Here is a 16,107-nt window from a genome sequence, read left to right as displayed (position 1 = left end):
ATAAAAGTACACATTATTTGCATTCATTTGCTTCAATAATTTGATGTTTGGCATGCTTAGCAAGTTATTCCATGATTCCAACTCCAAATAACAAGTTAGAAGAACCAATTTGCCATAGTTTATTTTTATTTATTTATTTTATTGTATTTTTAATACTTTTTTTAACCATTATAACGGGGTTGTCTAAAAAGGCTACACAAATTAAGAATAGTAATACATAACATTCACTTCAATGTAAAAGACCAAATTTTCTATTTACTATGTAATACACAATTTTGAATTCACTCGATATTTTAAAGGACAATATAATATTTATTACAATGTACTCTTTTGAATTTGAAACAAATACATGTATAAATGCATAAGAATTTATATGAGGACTTTGACCACATCTCGATGTACAATAAATGACTAGCTAGAAGAAAAAACATATTGTTCATCTCAAAATTTAGTCAAACGAAATTCGAATACTTATTACTTATTTGTACGTGAGAACGAGGTGCTATAAGTTACTGAGATTGTAAATTTGTTTCAAAAAACAATAATTAGATAGCTTTTGCAAAAAAAAATCAAAAACAGAAGTTAGTGACAGTAAATTTAATCCGTTGTCGGACAAAATCAGTTGGAATAATCCCGATTATTCCAACAACTTCGATTACTTAAAATTGACGCAAGTCATGAATAATTATTAATTAGGATACGCATTCATGATTTTCACCAACACTCCTTGATCCTTATTTTGTAAATATTAAATAATAAATATTAATAACATATAATTAAAGTATCGATAAGGATGAGTATTTTACTTTAGTTTGAGAAAGAGACGTTAGCCTTATTTTATTCACTTTATTCGAGTTGCTGTTTCTTTTATTATTTGCCTCTCACATTTTTTTAGTGGGCAAAAAATGGAGGCCTGATTTAGTTGACCACTATTCATCAAATTTGGATGAAATCTTATTGGCTTTATTTCCACTACAGATCTCCCCACTTTTTCTTTTGTTGGAGAGTCCTTCAACTATTGAGAAACTGCAATTTCAGCGAGAATAATTTATTTTATCACAAATGAGGACAATTAAAAAACAATGTACTTGAAAGATCAAAAATAAGCATAAAAAAAAAAAAAAAAAAAAGATCAAAAATAAAAAAATCACAGTCCAGAAAAAGCGGAATTTCTCAAGAGTATAGATTATTATTGAAATAGAAAAGTATAGACAGAAACTAACACACCACATACAACATCAATCATACGCGTATATATGTAACGCTTATTCATCGGAGAGCTCAATTACACTTACAGTTTAGAAGCAGCATCTTTGTCCAAGAACCAAGTGAGCTCTCTCTCAGCCGAATTTCATAGAGTATAGATTATTATTGAAATAGAAAAGTATAGACAGACACTAACACACCACATACAACATCAATCATACGCGTATATATGTAACGCTTATTCATCGGAGAGCTCAATTACACTTACAGTTTAGAAGCAGCATCTTTGTCCAAGAACCAAGTGAGCTCTCTCTCAGCCGAATTTCATAGAGTATAGATTATTATTGAAATAGAAAAGTATAGACAGACACTAACACACCACATACAACATCAATCATACGCGTATATATGTAACGCTTATTCATCGGAGAGCTCAATTACACTTACAGTTTAGAAGCAGCATCTTTGTCCAAGAACCAAGTGAGCTCTCTCTCAGCCGAAACTTCAGTACAAGGAAGAGGAGGAAGAGTATGCTTCTCGTTTCCCAATGCTTTCTTCGTAGTATCCGCCAGCTCAGCACCAGTGACCACCATTGCAATGTCCGAAGCAGAGTTGATGACTGGGAATGTGAAAGTGATCCTAGGTGGCGGCGGTTTGGGAGAGTCAGTTATGAATGTCACCCACCGTTTCTTTTCGTACCGTTGATTGTGAGAGGGGAAAAGAGACGCCACGTGGCCATCGGGCCCCATTCCGAGAAGCATAAGGTCGAATTTAGGGAAGCCACTGTCTGAAATAGGTAGGGTTTTTTCCTCGACCAGATTCTTGATACGCTCCTCGTAATCATCGGCTGCACCTTCCGGAGACTTCTTGTCGTTGATTGCGTAAATGTTGCTTGGAGGAATAGGTACCTGAGAAAAAAAGATGATGAATCAACATATGCATAAACCCAGATTGATTGATTTTTGACTATGCATTAGTATTATGCTGTAGTCAATTAAGAATCACTTCATCTCTCGAGGAAACCGACGTGGCAACGAAGATTAAGGTCGGAAATTTTCGATTTACCAAAGCAATGCATTTTCGTGATTGATTTTAATCTAATTGGCCTGGCTCTTTCGTAACATGTATGTTCCATATACTTGTAAAAAGAAATGTAAAATTCTCTTTCTCTATTGCAGGAGACCATTTTTTACAGCAGATACTAAGCACTCGTTTGGTTCCTGAGATAAGATTAACCACGATAAGATTTATGAAAACCCTATAATATATGTTGTTGGACCACGGGATGTTCAATAAGTAGTCTCCTAATTAGCCATGATTGGAGCCATTTTTTCCACAATTGCGGGTCGGTCCGAAAAATTATTGGACTAAGCAAACATCGAGTAAGGTCCATATTTAATTAATCATGGCTAATCTTACCAACCAAACGAGTATTGGAAGCGATAATCATAAAACCTAGGAATTTCTTCATGAGAAGTGATCTTGAATTTTGATCATACCTTTGAAAGAAAACCACGGTATGCAAGTAAGTAGTTGCTGTCTTCATGATCAAGAGGAACCACTCTCTCGTCAACCCAAAATATCAGCCATTTCGACCAATCCACAGAATCCTTGTATGGAAACTCTACTAGTTTCCTACATCATTGTAAAAGTCACAATTACAGCACAAAAAAATTAAGGATATTAAATCAAAGCACAAGGAAGTTTCGCTATCAAACAGTTGTTAATGCATATGTATAGAGTGTACGATCGGTCGCCTTTTGTCGTGATTAAATTCACATCCTACATAACTCAGCAAAATTAATTTTCATTTCTGGTAAAGCATGGGAAATGCTTGAAATTCAGAACACAACAAAGGGCAAATTAAACGACAACACGAAGAAAATCCGCCTGTATGTATATATAAACAATCGGCCCATGTGCTAATCTGCAGATTTTGATAATCAATAGTTATTTTGTATGTGAAGGAAATGCAGTGATTAAGCTCTCGCTCACTTCAACTTAAACGATTCATTTTTTTCTCTTCCAAATACTGAATTCAAACGCTAAAATAATCGAAACTCATTCAATAAAACAACTTCAAAAAAAATCCCCAAAATAACTTTAAAAAAAGGAGAGAGAGAGAGAAACAGTAAACGACTGTAGATACATATATATACCTGAGTGTATCTATTAGGGTGCCGCCGGAGAGAACCACCGAGAAAGAATTCTTTTCCTTGATGTACTTTTCGGAGAGATAGGCGGTGTACTTTGCTAGAGCGACGGCCACATCTTCCTCCGCGTCGAATTTCAGTACTTTTGTTTTGGTTTCGGCCATTGTTGCAGTTTGAGTTGTGAGTTGTCAGCCAGCCAAAATGGATGAATTACAGATTTAGAATACACATTCTGTACTCTTTTGGAATTCTTCGGCCCATTTTTTACAGGCCCATTTGAGTTTCCTAAATTTATTATATTATTATTTATTTTTTTAGAAAGTACCGGAACGACGTCGTAGCGGCTGCTAACAAGCCCTAAACCCTAGAACATGCTTGGTATATAAAGACAGCCGTCTGCTTAAAACTGAGTTTTGCAAGTGGAAGAATTGTAGCTTAAGTTGGCGGAGTTCCGACGGGGAAAGATGCAGATCTTCGTGAAAACCCTCACCGGAAAAACCATCACGCTCGAGGTCGAATCGAGCGACACCATTGACAATGTCAAAGCTAAGATTCAGGATAAGGAAGGTAATTTATTCTCCACCCCTTCGTTTTAAACTGATCGGATCTTTTCGTTTTTGCCATTTTCATGGAATAAAATATGTTTTAATTTCGATAATTTGTGTAATTATTTTATATGTTAATTGTCCAGGAATCCCACCGGATCAGCAGCGTTTGATTTTCGCCGGAAAGCAGCTTGAAGATGGCCGAACCCTTGCTGATTACAACATCCAGAAAGGTTTTTTTTTTTTTCCCTTATTCTTTTGTAAATTAGGTTGTTTTGATTTCAATTCTCACTATTTTATCTCATATCTTCTTATGCATCGTGTTGTAGAGTCGACTTTGCATTTGGTTTTGAGGCTTAGGGGTGGAATCATCGAGCCTTCGCTAATGGCTTTGGCTAGGAAATACAACCAGGATAAGACCATTTGCCGAAAGTAAGTTCATTCCCTGAGTTTTCGGTTTATTGATTTCGTTGGTTGCCTTTTTTCATTTTTCTCTTACATTTATGTTTGCTGCATTCTTTTGTTTTGAATTTATTGTCCAATGATTATGTCGTATCCATTAATTGTTTTTATTTCTTTACCAATTGAATTTTTTTGAGAAAGAATGGAAAATTTATTTCGATGGACATTGGCATTCTTTGTTACGAGGAAGCTTCGTCGATTTTTTTTCATCACCCTAATCAGTTTAGTTTAGATTGAACCCATCCTGTTTTTTCAGTACTAACCAAATCTGAAATTAGACGTACCACAGAGTGAGACCCGAACAAATAAAATGTTCAATTGAATTATTGTACCGATTGTTTTTTTTTCCGATTAAGTAAATGGATATGATTTTGGAATTTTACTACCACCATGTGATATGAAATACATACATTTTCTGAGGGTTTATAATTTATACTTGTTGGCTTTTAGATGTTATGCTCGTCTGCACCCTCGTGCCGTTAACTGCAGGAAGAAGAAGTGTGGACACAGCAATCAGGTTATTATTTCTGATGCATTATTTTCTAGATGTTTTCTTAGTAGTAATTGTTCGAGTTGATATTTAATATTAACTTTTATAATTTTTATGTTTTGCAGTTGAGGCCAAAGAAGAAGATCAAGTAGACTTGCTGGCTGTACTATTTATCTTCATTTTTCTATTTCAGTTGTTGCCAACTAAACACACATAGTTTGGCTTTTTTTATGATAGACATTATTACCTCCTTATAATTGATGTAATGAAAATGGTTTTGTTTTGTTCTTGACATTTCGAATTGTGATTCAGTTTTGTCCATCGGTTTCTTCATTTTTTTGAGTTTTGATGAATAACTTTTATGAGTTAGCTTAACTTGCACCCATACACCCATTGTAACACATTCGAAACTAACCACTCTTTTTTGATAAACATATAAAGCTCGGACAAATTGAAATATGTTCGAAGTGAATCATGTGGGTATAATCCAGACAGAGTAAGAGCTTCTCTTCTCTGTTCATCTGTTGTAACATGAAACAAAATTGTTGTCAATTTCCAATAAAGAATTATAAAAGTGGAAAGAAATTTCAATTTCCAATAAAGAATTATAAAAGTGGAAAGAAATTTAACGATGATGAGGGCAAAATCGTTTTATAATTACCTTGTCTGAAATATGTTTTGAACCATCTTACGTGGAGATTCAGCAGCTGCATATTCCAACTGCAGCAACTCATCTGAACTGAGTTGCCAGCCAAGGGCACCTAAGTTCTCCTCAGCTTGTTTCATTGACTTCACTCCTGGAATTGGAATCGTACCTTTGCTAATGCACCAGTTTATAGCAACCTGTGAACAAGTTTGGATTCATCTCATTCGTTCATTTTCCATATAGCTTGTCACAAAAGGAGAAAACCAAAGTACCTGAGATACGGTTTTTCGCCTTTTTTGTGCAATTTCTTTGAGAGAAATGAGCAGTGGCTCAAGTCCTGGTAAAATTTGTCGAAATAGAAGACCCCTATAAAAATTACAGAACCATATCCACTGAGATGATATTTAAAAAAAACAATCTGATAATTTCTTGAAAATATATGAAAAATAAGTTGAGATGATTATTACCGTGGTCCGTTTGGAAGATTGCTAGCACTATATTTTCCAGTAAGCATGCCAAGTCCCAACGGACTGTAAGCAATGACACGAATACCCAAAGAGTCGCATATATTCTTTATCTCTATTTGATCTTTTCCCATGCTCAGCAGTGAAAATTGCACCTAATCGATTATTCTCAAGAGGTTAATTTCTCAAACTACATATACAAAATCTTTTCACTTGTGTTCGAGTTTTTAGCAATAAGCATAACCACTTATATAAGCACACCAGCATATCGTTTCTCAAAACAAGAAAAAGTGTATTTAAAAATTCGTAAGAAACTGAAACATAAATAGCACCTGAGCTGAGCAGAGGGGCACCCCTCGGGCCTTGAGATACTCGTGTACTTTTAGTAGCTGCTTCGGTCCATAATTACTCACTCCAACTGCTTTTACCAATCCCTGTATCACAGCATTTTCTAGGGTAAAAACAGATGTCAAATAAGTTTGTGAGTGTAATAATTTTGAAACGGAAGAATTATATGACAAGAGATAAAATGATTTTCATTCATGGTAAACCTTGTCATACATTGCCACTAAACCATCCCAAAGAGCTCGTTCCTGCAGAGGAGCGTAATTTGCTGTTGACCAGTGCAGTTGTCCTATTCCGATTTGCTCAATTTGAATCCTATCTAACGATGACCTGAAAGCATTTATTCAATCAAGAAACAAAGACTATATATTCACCAATGAAAATATTGCACAAATGATGAAAATACGATCAAGATAAAAGCATACTCGCAAGCAGCCACAAATTGATTTGGTGTTAATCGCCATGGATATGCAGCAAACTTTGTCGCAATCACAATGTTATCTCGCGCCTGCTTATTTCCTTGGTGTATGGGCAAAATACAATACTCAATCAGCATGACAAATTAAAACAAACTTGTCGAGCACAGATTTTGCCGTGACATAATTTTTTTCTTCTTCAATATTCTGCAGTTCCTGCAATGAGTTAACCCTAGATAATGGCACAAGAGGAGAGAGAGGAGAGGAGAGAGAGAAGGAATGAACCTTGAAAGTTGCGGATAAACTTGCCGAGAAGCTTCTCGCTTTGTCCGTTCAATTTACCGGTGCCGTAGGAATCAGCCGTATCAAATAAATTGATCCCACTCTCAACGGCGAGATTAAAAATCTGCTGAAGCTCATCGTCCATGGATTCTTCGTAACCCCATAACAACTGATTACCCCACGCCCACGTCCCAAACCCCATCGGCGATACATTCATCGGCCCAATTTTCACCTACGAATCACACACACGTACGGCGCGGTGTTACAATCGAAATACACATGCCTACAAAGTATTCCAACTCCAGAATGATTATAAGAAAAATTAGGTCGAACAATGAAAATCAGAGGAACGATTACCTTTTGCCATGGCCAGAAACGAGGGAATTTTAGGTTTTTTAGAAGGGGCGGAGAGGAAATTGAGGAGTTCCGAGAAGCGGCGGAGCAGCTAATGTACGCCGTAGTAGGTGCTGAATGTGAAATTAAGAGCGCCATAGTTGTACTGTAGAGTTTGCTGCTTCTAGAGTTGTACTCTGCGCTCTGAGGCAGAGAGAGAGAGAGAAGCTACTTCTACTTGTACATATTTGAAGATTGGATAAGAAGAGATATAAGGAGCCAAAAACGTTATTAAAAAAACAAGTTTAGTATTAAAAAATTAGTATACTACAGACTTGCTATACAATAATATACATACAGTTCTAATTAAAATACATTACATGCTAATCACATGCTTAATAAATATCTCCGTAATGTTTTCTATTAATTAATCTCATGATGTAGTATCGTTTAACTGCGGGCTTCCCTAGTTCCACTTTAGTAACAGACTTGATTAATATTGAATTTTACCAACCAAACATCTTACGAACACTTATATTTTGTTACGATAAACCATTTAAATTGCATAGTTCCAGATGGATTGAGTAGTCCATTTGGAATTGGTTAGGATCCAAGTAATCCAAATTTATATATTTTGGACACCCATATTTTACGTGCCGATTGAAAGGCCCAGTAATTACAATTGGGCCTGGATTTTGTCTATCATAATAAACCCAGTTCAATTCAATTTGGGGTTCTAACTTCTAATCAAATCATGTCATATGAAAATTGACAATACTTCCAAAGACAAAAAAAAAAATAGATTTAGGGAAATGGAAAGGCAAAGTAAGCGTGTGGTCAATGGTCATGTCCGAATATTAATATTTGGTAGCCAGCTTTTTGTGTAGGCCCTACTAATTTACGTTTTCTTCTCTACTACTAAGTATATATTCTCTCTTGGTAATTTCTCACGTAGAATGGAATCATTATTTTCATCATATTCTGAATGATTGCGCAAACTCATACAGAAAAATTAAGAAGAAGAATATATAGAGATACAACTCTGGCCTCATCCCAAGAGAAGGAGTGATATATGTTTGAGAGAAATGTTGTCTGGTTCGATGAAACCAACTCCATCAAGCTTATTTATTTTTTTATATATACATGTGTGTATATTATATATATATATATATATATAGAGAGTGAGAGAGAGAGAGAGAGAGAGCTTGAGATGTATTGTAGTGTGTTGGTTTCGTCGGACCAGGCTTCATTCCCCCCAAATTATAAGTGCTTCTGTTTCTCTTCTTTAAATCATACTCCGGCGCTGAATTAAGGTGGGTTTTAGTTTACTATACATGCATATATATTTATATATTTATGTGTTTTTGTGTGTGTGTAATGTTAATGTATGCATTGAATCTTTTTGTTTATGTGTATCATATATGTAATATGCTTCTGTTCTTATTTATTCGAGATTTTTTCTGTGTATATAAATACAAGTCTGTGTGTGTGTGTATGAGAAAAGAGGTATAAATGTATAATATACATGGTGAAAGAATTTCAGGCTTTGCAGTGCAAGGAAATTGAAGAATTGTTTATGGCTACATATCTGAGTTTTTGACCTAATTAACTAAATTTATAAATGTTTATTATAATTAGAATAATATAAATGTATATTTCCGGGATTATATTTTTTTCAGTCTTTATTATTATTTTTGTTTTTTGAGAGGTTATTATTAGTTTTTTAATTTATGCATTTGTGTGTGTATATAATCTACAAGGAATCTTCTTTATTTACAGAAATACAATCTACAGCTTGGATTTTATTCCCCCACCGAACATTAATATTTACCCATCAATTTTTCAGATTTTATTTCCACCGCCCGCTTTTTGTTTCTTGTTCTTTACTTTCGACTTTCGAATAATGCTCACCCTCTATATATATTTACAAATCCTAAATCAATGCAATTCCAGAAAGAATGGCTAATTTACAAATATATTTCACATATTAACTATCAATTAATAACAGACAATTTGAATTGTAGAACCAAAAAGAAAAAAAAAAAAATTTATATTACTTACATCACTAAAAAATATTCCATTACAACAATGGCAAGAGCCAAATTAATGCACATTTTATTTTCACTAATTTGCCAAAAAAAAAAAAAAAAGAAGCCATAATTATTGATTCAGAAAAGGAAAATTGCAACGAATAATATTAATTGTCATGTTAAAAACAGAAAAGGAAAAAAGGAACTGTTACAAGCATAATTTCAGAGGTGTATGTAAGCATATATATCTTTTTAAGTTATTAAAATTATTAATTATGTGTATATACAAACGTGGCATGAGAATTACTGAGAGTTGACGTGAGTAAAAGTTAAGTGTAGAAGCAAAAAAGAATGCTGAAAAGGGGGGGTTGAAAAATAAAATGTTAGTAAAAAGTGATGAACAAGGAAATGAAAATGAGTAATTTCATGTTACACACTGTATTTTTGCCTGATTTCAGAATCAGAGTGTTTTCAGTACCTGGGAACAAACGCACAGATGGAAAGCTGAATGGACAGCACTTATATATAATATACACACACACACATGTGTGTGTGTGTTTGTGTGTGTGATATTGTGTGTCAGCTAAGTTGATGGGATATGTTAATTTAATTTATTATATTAGATAAGTATATGTATATCATGTTAAGCTAGTAGCCCTTCTTGCTGGATTTTAGTGGTTTTAATTACCTTGTGATATATATACTATTACAAATTAAAAGAAAATAAATCTAGCATTATATATGTATGTATATATATGGTTGTGTGTGTGTGTATTTTAGCTGTAAATGGAAAAAGTTTGAAAAGAAGAAGAAAGTCTCGAACTTCGAAATGTACCCATTTTCATGATACGCCAATTCAGATTACTTGTCTAGCAGTTGTACCCGCATTTATTTATATTTTATTCATCAACCAAACTTACTTCTCTCCTCTACTTCACAGTTCACACAAATATTATTATATATACATTTGCGAAATATTATTCTTATTATTTATTTAAAAAAAGAAAAAGAATAAATCTAGCCCAGCAGCAAACTGGATTAAATTCCTGTGGCCCAACGTAAATGGGCAATTAATTGGGCTTTTTAATATTTAAACCCACAACAAGGCTACGAGTTACTTGTCGGGTCGGGTACATAGAAAAACCCGCGAAAATAGGGGGTTCAGATTAATTGGTTTATGTAAATTGAATTTGAAAATTCGGCGGCACAAATAATGAGTTGTTTGTTTGATTATCCTCAACGAAAAACAGCAGTTCCGAAATCCATGGAGCCACCACGATTTGAAGGAATTCCACATTTTCCACCACCTCTCTCTTTCTCTCTCTATCTCTATCAACTTACTTTCTCTCTCTTCGCCCAATACAAAGTTTTTTTCCAATTGGTTTCTCCTCCTGTAGGAGCACAGCAAAGGGGAGGGAAGAAAGAAAGAAACCTAGATTGATATGTAGTTATTTCCCCCTTTCTCTCTCCTCAACCCTCTTAAATCATGCCATCCTTTATATCTCCGCCGCCGTGATTCTATTTTTATAACCCGCCTCCGCCACCGCGACGGTAGACGATTTAATTTTATCCACCTCCTCATGATAGACCCAGCCAGCCTGGCATCGCCGCCGTATATTTCCCCGTCTCCGTCTCCGTCTCCATATCCGCCGCCGCTCAATTCAGACACCGTTGCTTCAGATCTAAGCATTCTCTTCAATTCATTCCCCGTACCGAAACTCGTTTTCGATATAGTGACGCTTTCGTTCATCGCCGGCCTCCTCCTCCTCTGCCTCATCGCCTCCGCCTTCATAATCCAAATCCAAATTAAATCGCGCCGGGCCCACCACTTGCAGGAGTTCAATTCCCTCTGGATTCTCCGATCACTCCTCGTCTCCTTAGCCTCGCTTTGGGCGGTCAACGAAATCCTGCGTCTGCCGTTGCTAGGGAAAAGACACATTTACCCCTTTCTCCCTTCCATAACGTTGCAGCAGCAGGACAATTTCTGTAAAATCCACGCCGTTCTCTCTCTAGGGTTCTTCGAACCGGGTTTCTTAATCACCCTCCTTTTTTTGGTCAACGTTTCGATAAAGAAGAGAAACCCCCGTCAAACGAGGTCTCTCGTAACTGTATTTATCCTTTCCTCTCCGATGATGTTGTCGAATATATTTTTCGTGTACTTCTCTCCGTTCGAGGCGCAGATGCCGAAATTCATGCATGGGAGCTCCGTTCTCTCGGCGGATAAATTGGGCAACAGGATGGTGCTCTGCACGTACCCGTTTTTCAGCTTCCTGATATTTGCGGCGTTCACGGCGGTCTACGCGGTGGCTTTCCTGTTTTCGTGCTGGCGGGTGATGGCGGTGGTGATCAATAAGCAGATTGGGAACCGGATCAACGCGCTGGCCTCCGCCGTGATGGTGGCGCTGCCGGTGCAGATCGTCTGCCTCAGCCTGTCGTGGCTGTGGATGCCTGAGAACGTTGTGTACGGGTGCCTGGTGCTCGCCGTTTTCCTCTGCATCGCAGGTTCCATGGCGGTCGGGATTTTTCTCTTGGTGGTTAAGCCCATCAGGGAGGCGCTGGAGACCGGCGGAAATTGTTGCCGGTGGAATTTGAACGGTTCCTTGCGGCGGCCGGCGGGAGACGGGGAAGAGGGAGCCGGTATTCAGTAATCAGGGACGCGGGTTTACTTTCCATTGTCGTGTTTCCTTTCCTCCTTTATTGTCTGAGGGTGTTTTGGTCATTTCACATCCATCAGTTGTAATTTTAAACAAATTGAAATGGAAAGAATGCAAAAATGGCAAAATCTTGTGGATTATTCTGTAAATTATCTTGTAATTTTTGTATGTCTCGTCAGCATTACGTCAGAAGAGTATAGATTATTAATTTTGTATAGGTAGGTATTGTGAATTCTGTACGAATTCCTTAATTAGAGAATACAAAGAAAAAACGAATTGAAATCTTATTTGAAAATATCTTAATTATATATTATTTAAATCATAGTAGGCCATCAAACTTTGAATAATCTCTTTTCACGCGTTATTTTGTTGGGAACTCACTTTAAGTGATCATATATGGTTAATCAATATCTTAATTAACACCACTTATTTTCGTTAATTGCATAAAGGTCCAGTGTCTGAAATCTAAGGTATATGTTGGGTCCACGTTAAGTTCCAAGTCTGGATGTCATTGATTCTCACGCATACTAATTTCAGAAGGTTAAATTGCATTTTGCACCCCATAAATAACATAGATGAGTGACTTGCACTCCGAATTTCTTAATTTGACGAAGTACACTGTACACCCTCAAATCATTTATCTCATGGCAACTTGGACTCCATATATATTTTTGGTAAGTTTTGAATCATTAAATCTCGTGATATTTTGATTGATTTTAAAAGTCAAATTTATCTAGACAATTCAAAAAATAAAAAAAAAATATATTCATCTGCAAATTTTTGCACGCACAAAATATTTTGCATCTCCTTACGTAAACATTTCAAGATTATATTTACAACATTTATTTTTTTATTTTTTGGTCCGAAAAGTCAACAGAACGCAAGGCCATGATTGAATAGCACGTGATTGACCTTTCATCACGTGGGAGGTGCAAAATCGGCCCTCTCTTATCTGGGCTCTGGCCCGTATAAGCGTGTCCAGTGGCCCAATTTAGATTTCTCAATCTTCTAATTTATTTTTGCAAATACACGCTGGAAGCCTACTATTGGCTTTGCTTCAACTGCTTACGTCATGTGACATCATATGGTTTGATCCTAATCCTACTTACATGTACCACATTTTATTATTATTTATTTCCTTGAGGCAGCTTAATGGTTCATATTTAAGTTTGACTAAATTCTTTTAATATTTTTTAAATTAAAATATAAATTTCCTAACGCTACAACATTGGGTCAATAACTAATTTAATGAAAAAAAAAAGATTGCTTGCTTTGTACTTTATTTGTCATTAACTTGACAACAAATCAACTTTATGAAAGTTGTTTCTGATTCTTTTTATATTTAACGTCTAAATACATTACTTTGAACATTTAAATACATTATCATAATCCAATTACTAATAAAAATATAAAAAAAGAATTCAATAAAATAAAAAAAGTCATGTGTCACGGATTGGGACATTAATCTGACCACACTAGTACTACTGTTGGTCACGATGCTGTTGATGATTTAATTTATTGCTTTTATTAAATACATTTACAAAATAAATAAAAAAAGATTGCCCTTTAATATAGTCAAATAGGCAATGTTACATTCCACCAAAAATTAATGAAAATCTACTATCTGGCACCTTGCCTTATTGCTTTTGCAATGTATAATAATATGTATTCAACTTGTATCTCTTTGTATAAAACGTAATGAGAATAAGTAATAACATTAATAATTAAGTAAAGTATTATATAATTCATAATGACGTCATATTTGATTGTTCCCAATTCACCCGCGCCAGCCCATAATGAGTATAATGCCCAATCGCCTCAGGCCGTCTTGAAAAAGCCCACCAAATAAAATAAAATCCAAATAAATAAATAAATAAATTATCTCTCTCTCTCTCTCTCTCTCTCTCTCTCTACTCTCTATCTATATAAGCACAGCAAATCCTTGAATTTTCATAAACGAAATCTCTCTTCAAATAAGAAAAATATTCATATGCGTTAGAGTGAAGTATAATGAGCAATATTCCTACATCGCTTACCGATTCGGCCTTCACCCTTTTCAAACTCGCCATCTCCACATCGGATCCTTGGCCCTTCTCTCTCCTCCTCTTCTAGCATCAACTAAAACCCTAATTTCTCCTCCTCTTCTAATTTGTACATACAAATTGATTGCAATCTGTACATATATATATATATACACATACACACGAATTTGTCCGGTAAGGCGGAGAGCGGATCGGAGGTAGAATTTCCGGTGGTTGTGTGATTAATTTACATCTGCGCATGCCGCTCGGTCATTTCCATTTCCTCCACCACCACCACCACCACCACCACCACGGCGGTGGCGGCGGACGGGAGGCGATGAGCATTCCTAAAGGATGCCTTGCGATAACCGTGGGGCGAGGAGCGGAGCAGCAGCGGTTTGTGATTCCGGTGATCTACATCAACCACCCGTTGTTCAAGCAGCTGCTGAAGGAGGCGGAGGAGGAGTACGGATTCCATCAGATGGGACCCGTCAGAATCCCCTGCCGCGTGGAGGAATTTGCTCACGTCAAAGGTCTGATCGATAAGGAGATGACTTCGCACCACCACCATCACGGCCACCACCACCACCACCACCACCACGGTCACCACGGCCACCACGGCCACCACCACCACCACCAGTTTCTCTGCTTCAAGGCTTGAGTTATTGACGTTTTTGTGTAATCGGTGTTGTTGACTTTTGTTTTGGTGATTTAAGTTTGACCGCGGTGTGAAAATTGATTCGTGCTGTTTTGTGTGTTTGAATTTGTTACAGTTTCATTTTTCTTTTTTTTCATTATTCCTTTTTTTATATTGATTAATCGATCAAAGTTCAATTTTTTAGCTTTATAATTTGCTTCATCTTATTCAGTTGATTAATCATAAAGCTTTAATTTGTTTTCTTCACGTAATTGTGTAATTAGACTTTTATGTGGATGTTAAAACATTTGATTTTTTCTACACTGCACATAAGATTATGTTTATCTTGTTGCGTAGCTTTTAATTTACTTTATTTCACAATTATATAAATATACAGTATCATAATCGACAACCTTCGATAGCAACTTCATTAATTTTCTTAAGTGTTTGATTTTAGTCCTAAATTTGGTAAGAAGCAAAATCCAATTCTTGATTACTGTCCTAAATTTTGTTACAACTGTTACAACAAACAATTAACGATATATACTGAAGAGGTCAGAGGATTAGGTGCATTAATTAATTATATTTTATATTGAACCAATGAGGTTAGATATTTGGGACCCTTATCAATAATCAAATGTCATCAACTTTTGTCTTTAATTAGTACCATTTTATTATTATATTTTCTCTGTTGCTGTCTGTGTGGGGAAGCATCTGTGAGGTACACTATCACACCTCCGCCTGCTTTTTCCATATCATTAATTAATTGTCAATTGATAAATAATTATAAATATTAAATAGTGAATTTAATAATAATTAAGCTATTGATTATCTTTTATACTATCATTAGTTATATTTTAATTTATTCTTGGCACCATTGATTTATTTTGAAGATATGGTTTCATTCACATTATTATTATTATCAAAAAGGAATAATTATAATTATAATAAGAACAATTATTTATTTTGGGTAAAATAAAAAGAGAATTAAAAAGTACATAGAATTTGTGACCACTAGGTATTTGATTATATTGGTGCCAGCCATTAAATGAGTTGTATACAACTAGCACATTGCCTCTGTTTCAAATATTTCCTTTTTATTTTCGTCCCCATAAAGTGGGAACCTTTTGTCACAAAGTATATTTATTTCATGGTATCATTAATCATGGCAGGTCTCTAAATCCAGATGGTTATAATGTATATGAATCATGCCTTCTTTATAATAATTAAAAAATAAAATAATAATAATAATAAAAGAGTGGTATTCAATGCAATTTAAATTAATTCAGCCCATGTAGACGAATATTTTTTTTGATAAGATGCATGCAATCGAATTAATATAAAGATGTTTGCAAAAAAAAGAAAAGATAAAGATAATTAATATTCGTAATTCCATTGTCGGTCCGAATAACTTACTCTTTAC

The 16,107-nt window shown here is 35.4% G+C and overlaps 4 protein-coding genes and 1 pseudogene across 5 annotated transcripts; 3 read left to right on the top strand and 2 right to left on the bottom strand.

Annotated features, from left to right (window-relative positions):
• Window positions 1-1,356: 1,356 nt before the first annotated feature.
• Window positions 1,357-3,731, bottom strand: LOC105963489 (putative 6-phosphogluconolactonase 4, chloroplastic). Its single transcript, XM_012987899.2, has 3 exons — window positions 3,366-3,731; window positions 2,706-2,841; window positions 1,357-2,114 (listed from the first exon to the last, which is right to left on the bottom strand). The coding sequence occupies exons 1-3, from the start codon at window positions 3,521-3,523 to the stop codon at window positions 1,650-1,652; spliced, it is 759 nt and encodes a 252-aa protein (XP_012843353.1). The 5' UTR covers window positions 3,524-3,731; the 3' UTR covers window positions 1,357-1,649.
• Window positions 3,688-5,177, top strand: LOC105964583 (ubiquitin-ribosomal protein eL40 fusion protein). The gene is made up of 5 exons (XM_088819209.1): window positions 3,688-3,926; window positions 4,051-4,137; window positions 4,234-4,336; window positions 4,817-4,883; window positions 4,982-5,177. Exons 1-5 carry the CDS (start codon window positions 3,824-3,826, stop codon window positions 5,006-5,008), a joined length of 387 nt encoding a protein of 128 aa, XP_088675335.1. The 5' UTR covers window positions 3,688-3,823; the 3' UTR covers window positions 5,009-5,177.
• Window positions 5,169-7,660, bottom strand: PLR1 (NAD(P)-linked oxidoreductase superfamily protein). 2 transcript variants are annotated; one of them, XM_012987882.2, is made up of 9 exons: window positions 7,367-7,660; window positions 7,013-7,241; window positions 6,737-6,830; window positions 6,518-6,641; window positions 6,299-6,400; window positions 5,970-6,121; window positions 5,775-5,868; window positions 5,518-5,699; window positions 5,169-5,377 (listed from the first exon to the last, which is right to left on the bottom strand). In XM_012987882.2, exons 1-9 carry the CDS (start codon window positions 7,499-7,501, stop codon window positions 5,374-5,376), a joined length of 1,116 nt encoding a protein of 371 aa, XP_012843336.2. In that variant the 5' UTR covers window positions 7,502-7,660; the 3' UTR covers window positions 5,169-5,373. The 2 variants fall into 2 exon arrangements, with proteins under 2 accessions (XP_012843336.2, XP_012843344.2); XM_012987890.2 differs by lacking the exon at window positions 5,169-5,377 and having other exon boundaries at window positions 5,514-5,699; window positions 7,367-7,618.
• A 3,292-nt stretch (window positions 7,661-10,952) lies between these two features.
• LOC105964590 (uncharacterized) lies at window positions 10,953-12,020 on the top strand. The gene has a single exon (XM_012989102.2). The coding sequence runs from the start codon at window positions 10,953-10,955 to the stop codon at window positions 12,018-12,020; it is 1,068 nt and encodes a 355-aa protein (XP_012844556.2).
• A 1,916-nt stretch (window positions 12,021-13,936) lies between these two features.
• LOC105964756 (auxin-responsive protein SAUR32 pseudogene) lies at window positions 13,937-14,897 on the top strand (annotated as a pseudogene).
• The last annotated feature ends 1,210 nt before the right edge of the window (window positions 14,898-16,107 follow it).

The sequence above is a fragment of the Erythranthe guttata genome, chromosome 6, assembly GCF_056151865.1.
Source record: "Erythranthe guttata isolate IM_541 chromosome 6, IM_541, whole genome shotgun sequence".
Taxonomy (NCBI): domain Eukaryota; kingdom Viridiplantae; phylum Streptophyta; class Magnoliopsida; order Lamiales; family Phrymaceae; genus Erythranthe; species Erythranthe guttata.
This window is presented reverse-complemented; position numbering and strand designations above follow the sequence as displayed.

Bases quoted from the DNA above. Each gene is read 5' to 3' on its own strand.
- LOC105963489 (XM_012987899.2), bottom strand. From the start codon at position 3,523: ATGGCCGAAACCAAAACAAAAGTACTGAAATTCGACGCGGAGGAAGAT. The intron at 2,842-3,365 runs GTATATATATGT...ACAATGATGTAG, and splicing joins ACCCTAATAGATACACTCAG to GAAACTAGTAGAGTTTCCAT. The intron at 2,115-2,705 runs GTATGATCAAAA...TTTTTTTCTCAG, and splicing joins ACCGTGGTTTTCTTTCAAAG to GTACCTATTCCTCCAAGCAA.
- LOC105964583 (XM_088819209.1), top strand. From the start codon at position 3,824: ATGCAGATCTTCGTGAAAACCCTCACCGGAAAAACCATCACGCTCGAG. The intron at 4,337-4,816 runs GTAAGTTCATTC...GTTGGCTTTTAG, and splicing joins GATAAGACCATTTGCCGAAA to ATGTTATGCTCGTCTGCACC. The intron at 4,884-4,981 runs GTTATTATTTCT...TATGTTTTGCAG, and splicing joins AGTGTGGACACAGCAATCAG to TTGAGGCCAAAGAAGAAGAT.
- PLR1 (XM_012987882.2), bottom strand. From the start codon at position 7,501: ATGGCGCTCTTAATTTCACATTCAGCACCTACTACGGCGTACATTAGC. The intron at 6,122-6,298 runs GTGCTATTTATG...ATAATCGATTAG, and splicing joins TGCCCCTCTGCTCAGCTCAG to GTGCAATTTTCACTGCTGAG. The intron at 5,700-5,774 runs GTACTTTGGTTT...ACTTGTTCACAG, and splicing joins GGCGAAAAACCGTATCTCAG to GTTGCTATAAACTGGTGCAT.
- LOC105964590 (XM_012989102.2), top strand. From the start codon at position 10,953: ATGATAGACCCAGCCAGCCTGGCATCGCCGCCGTATATTTCCCCGTCT.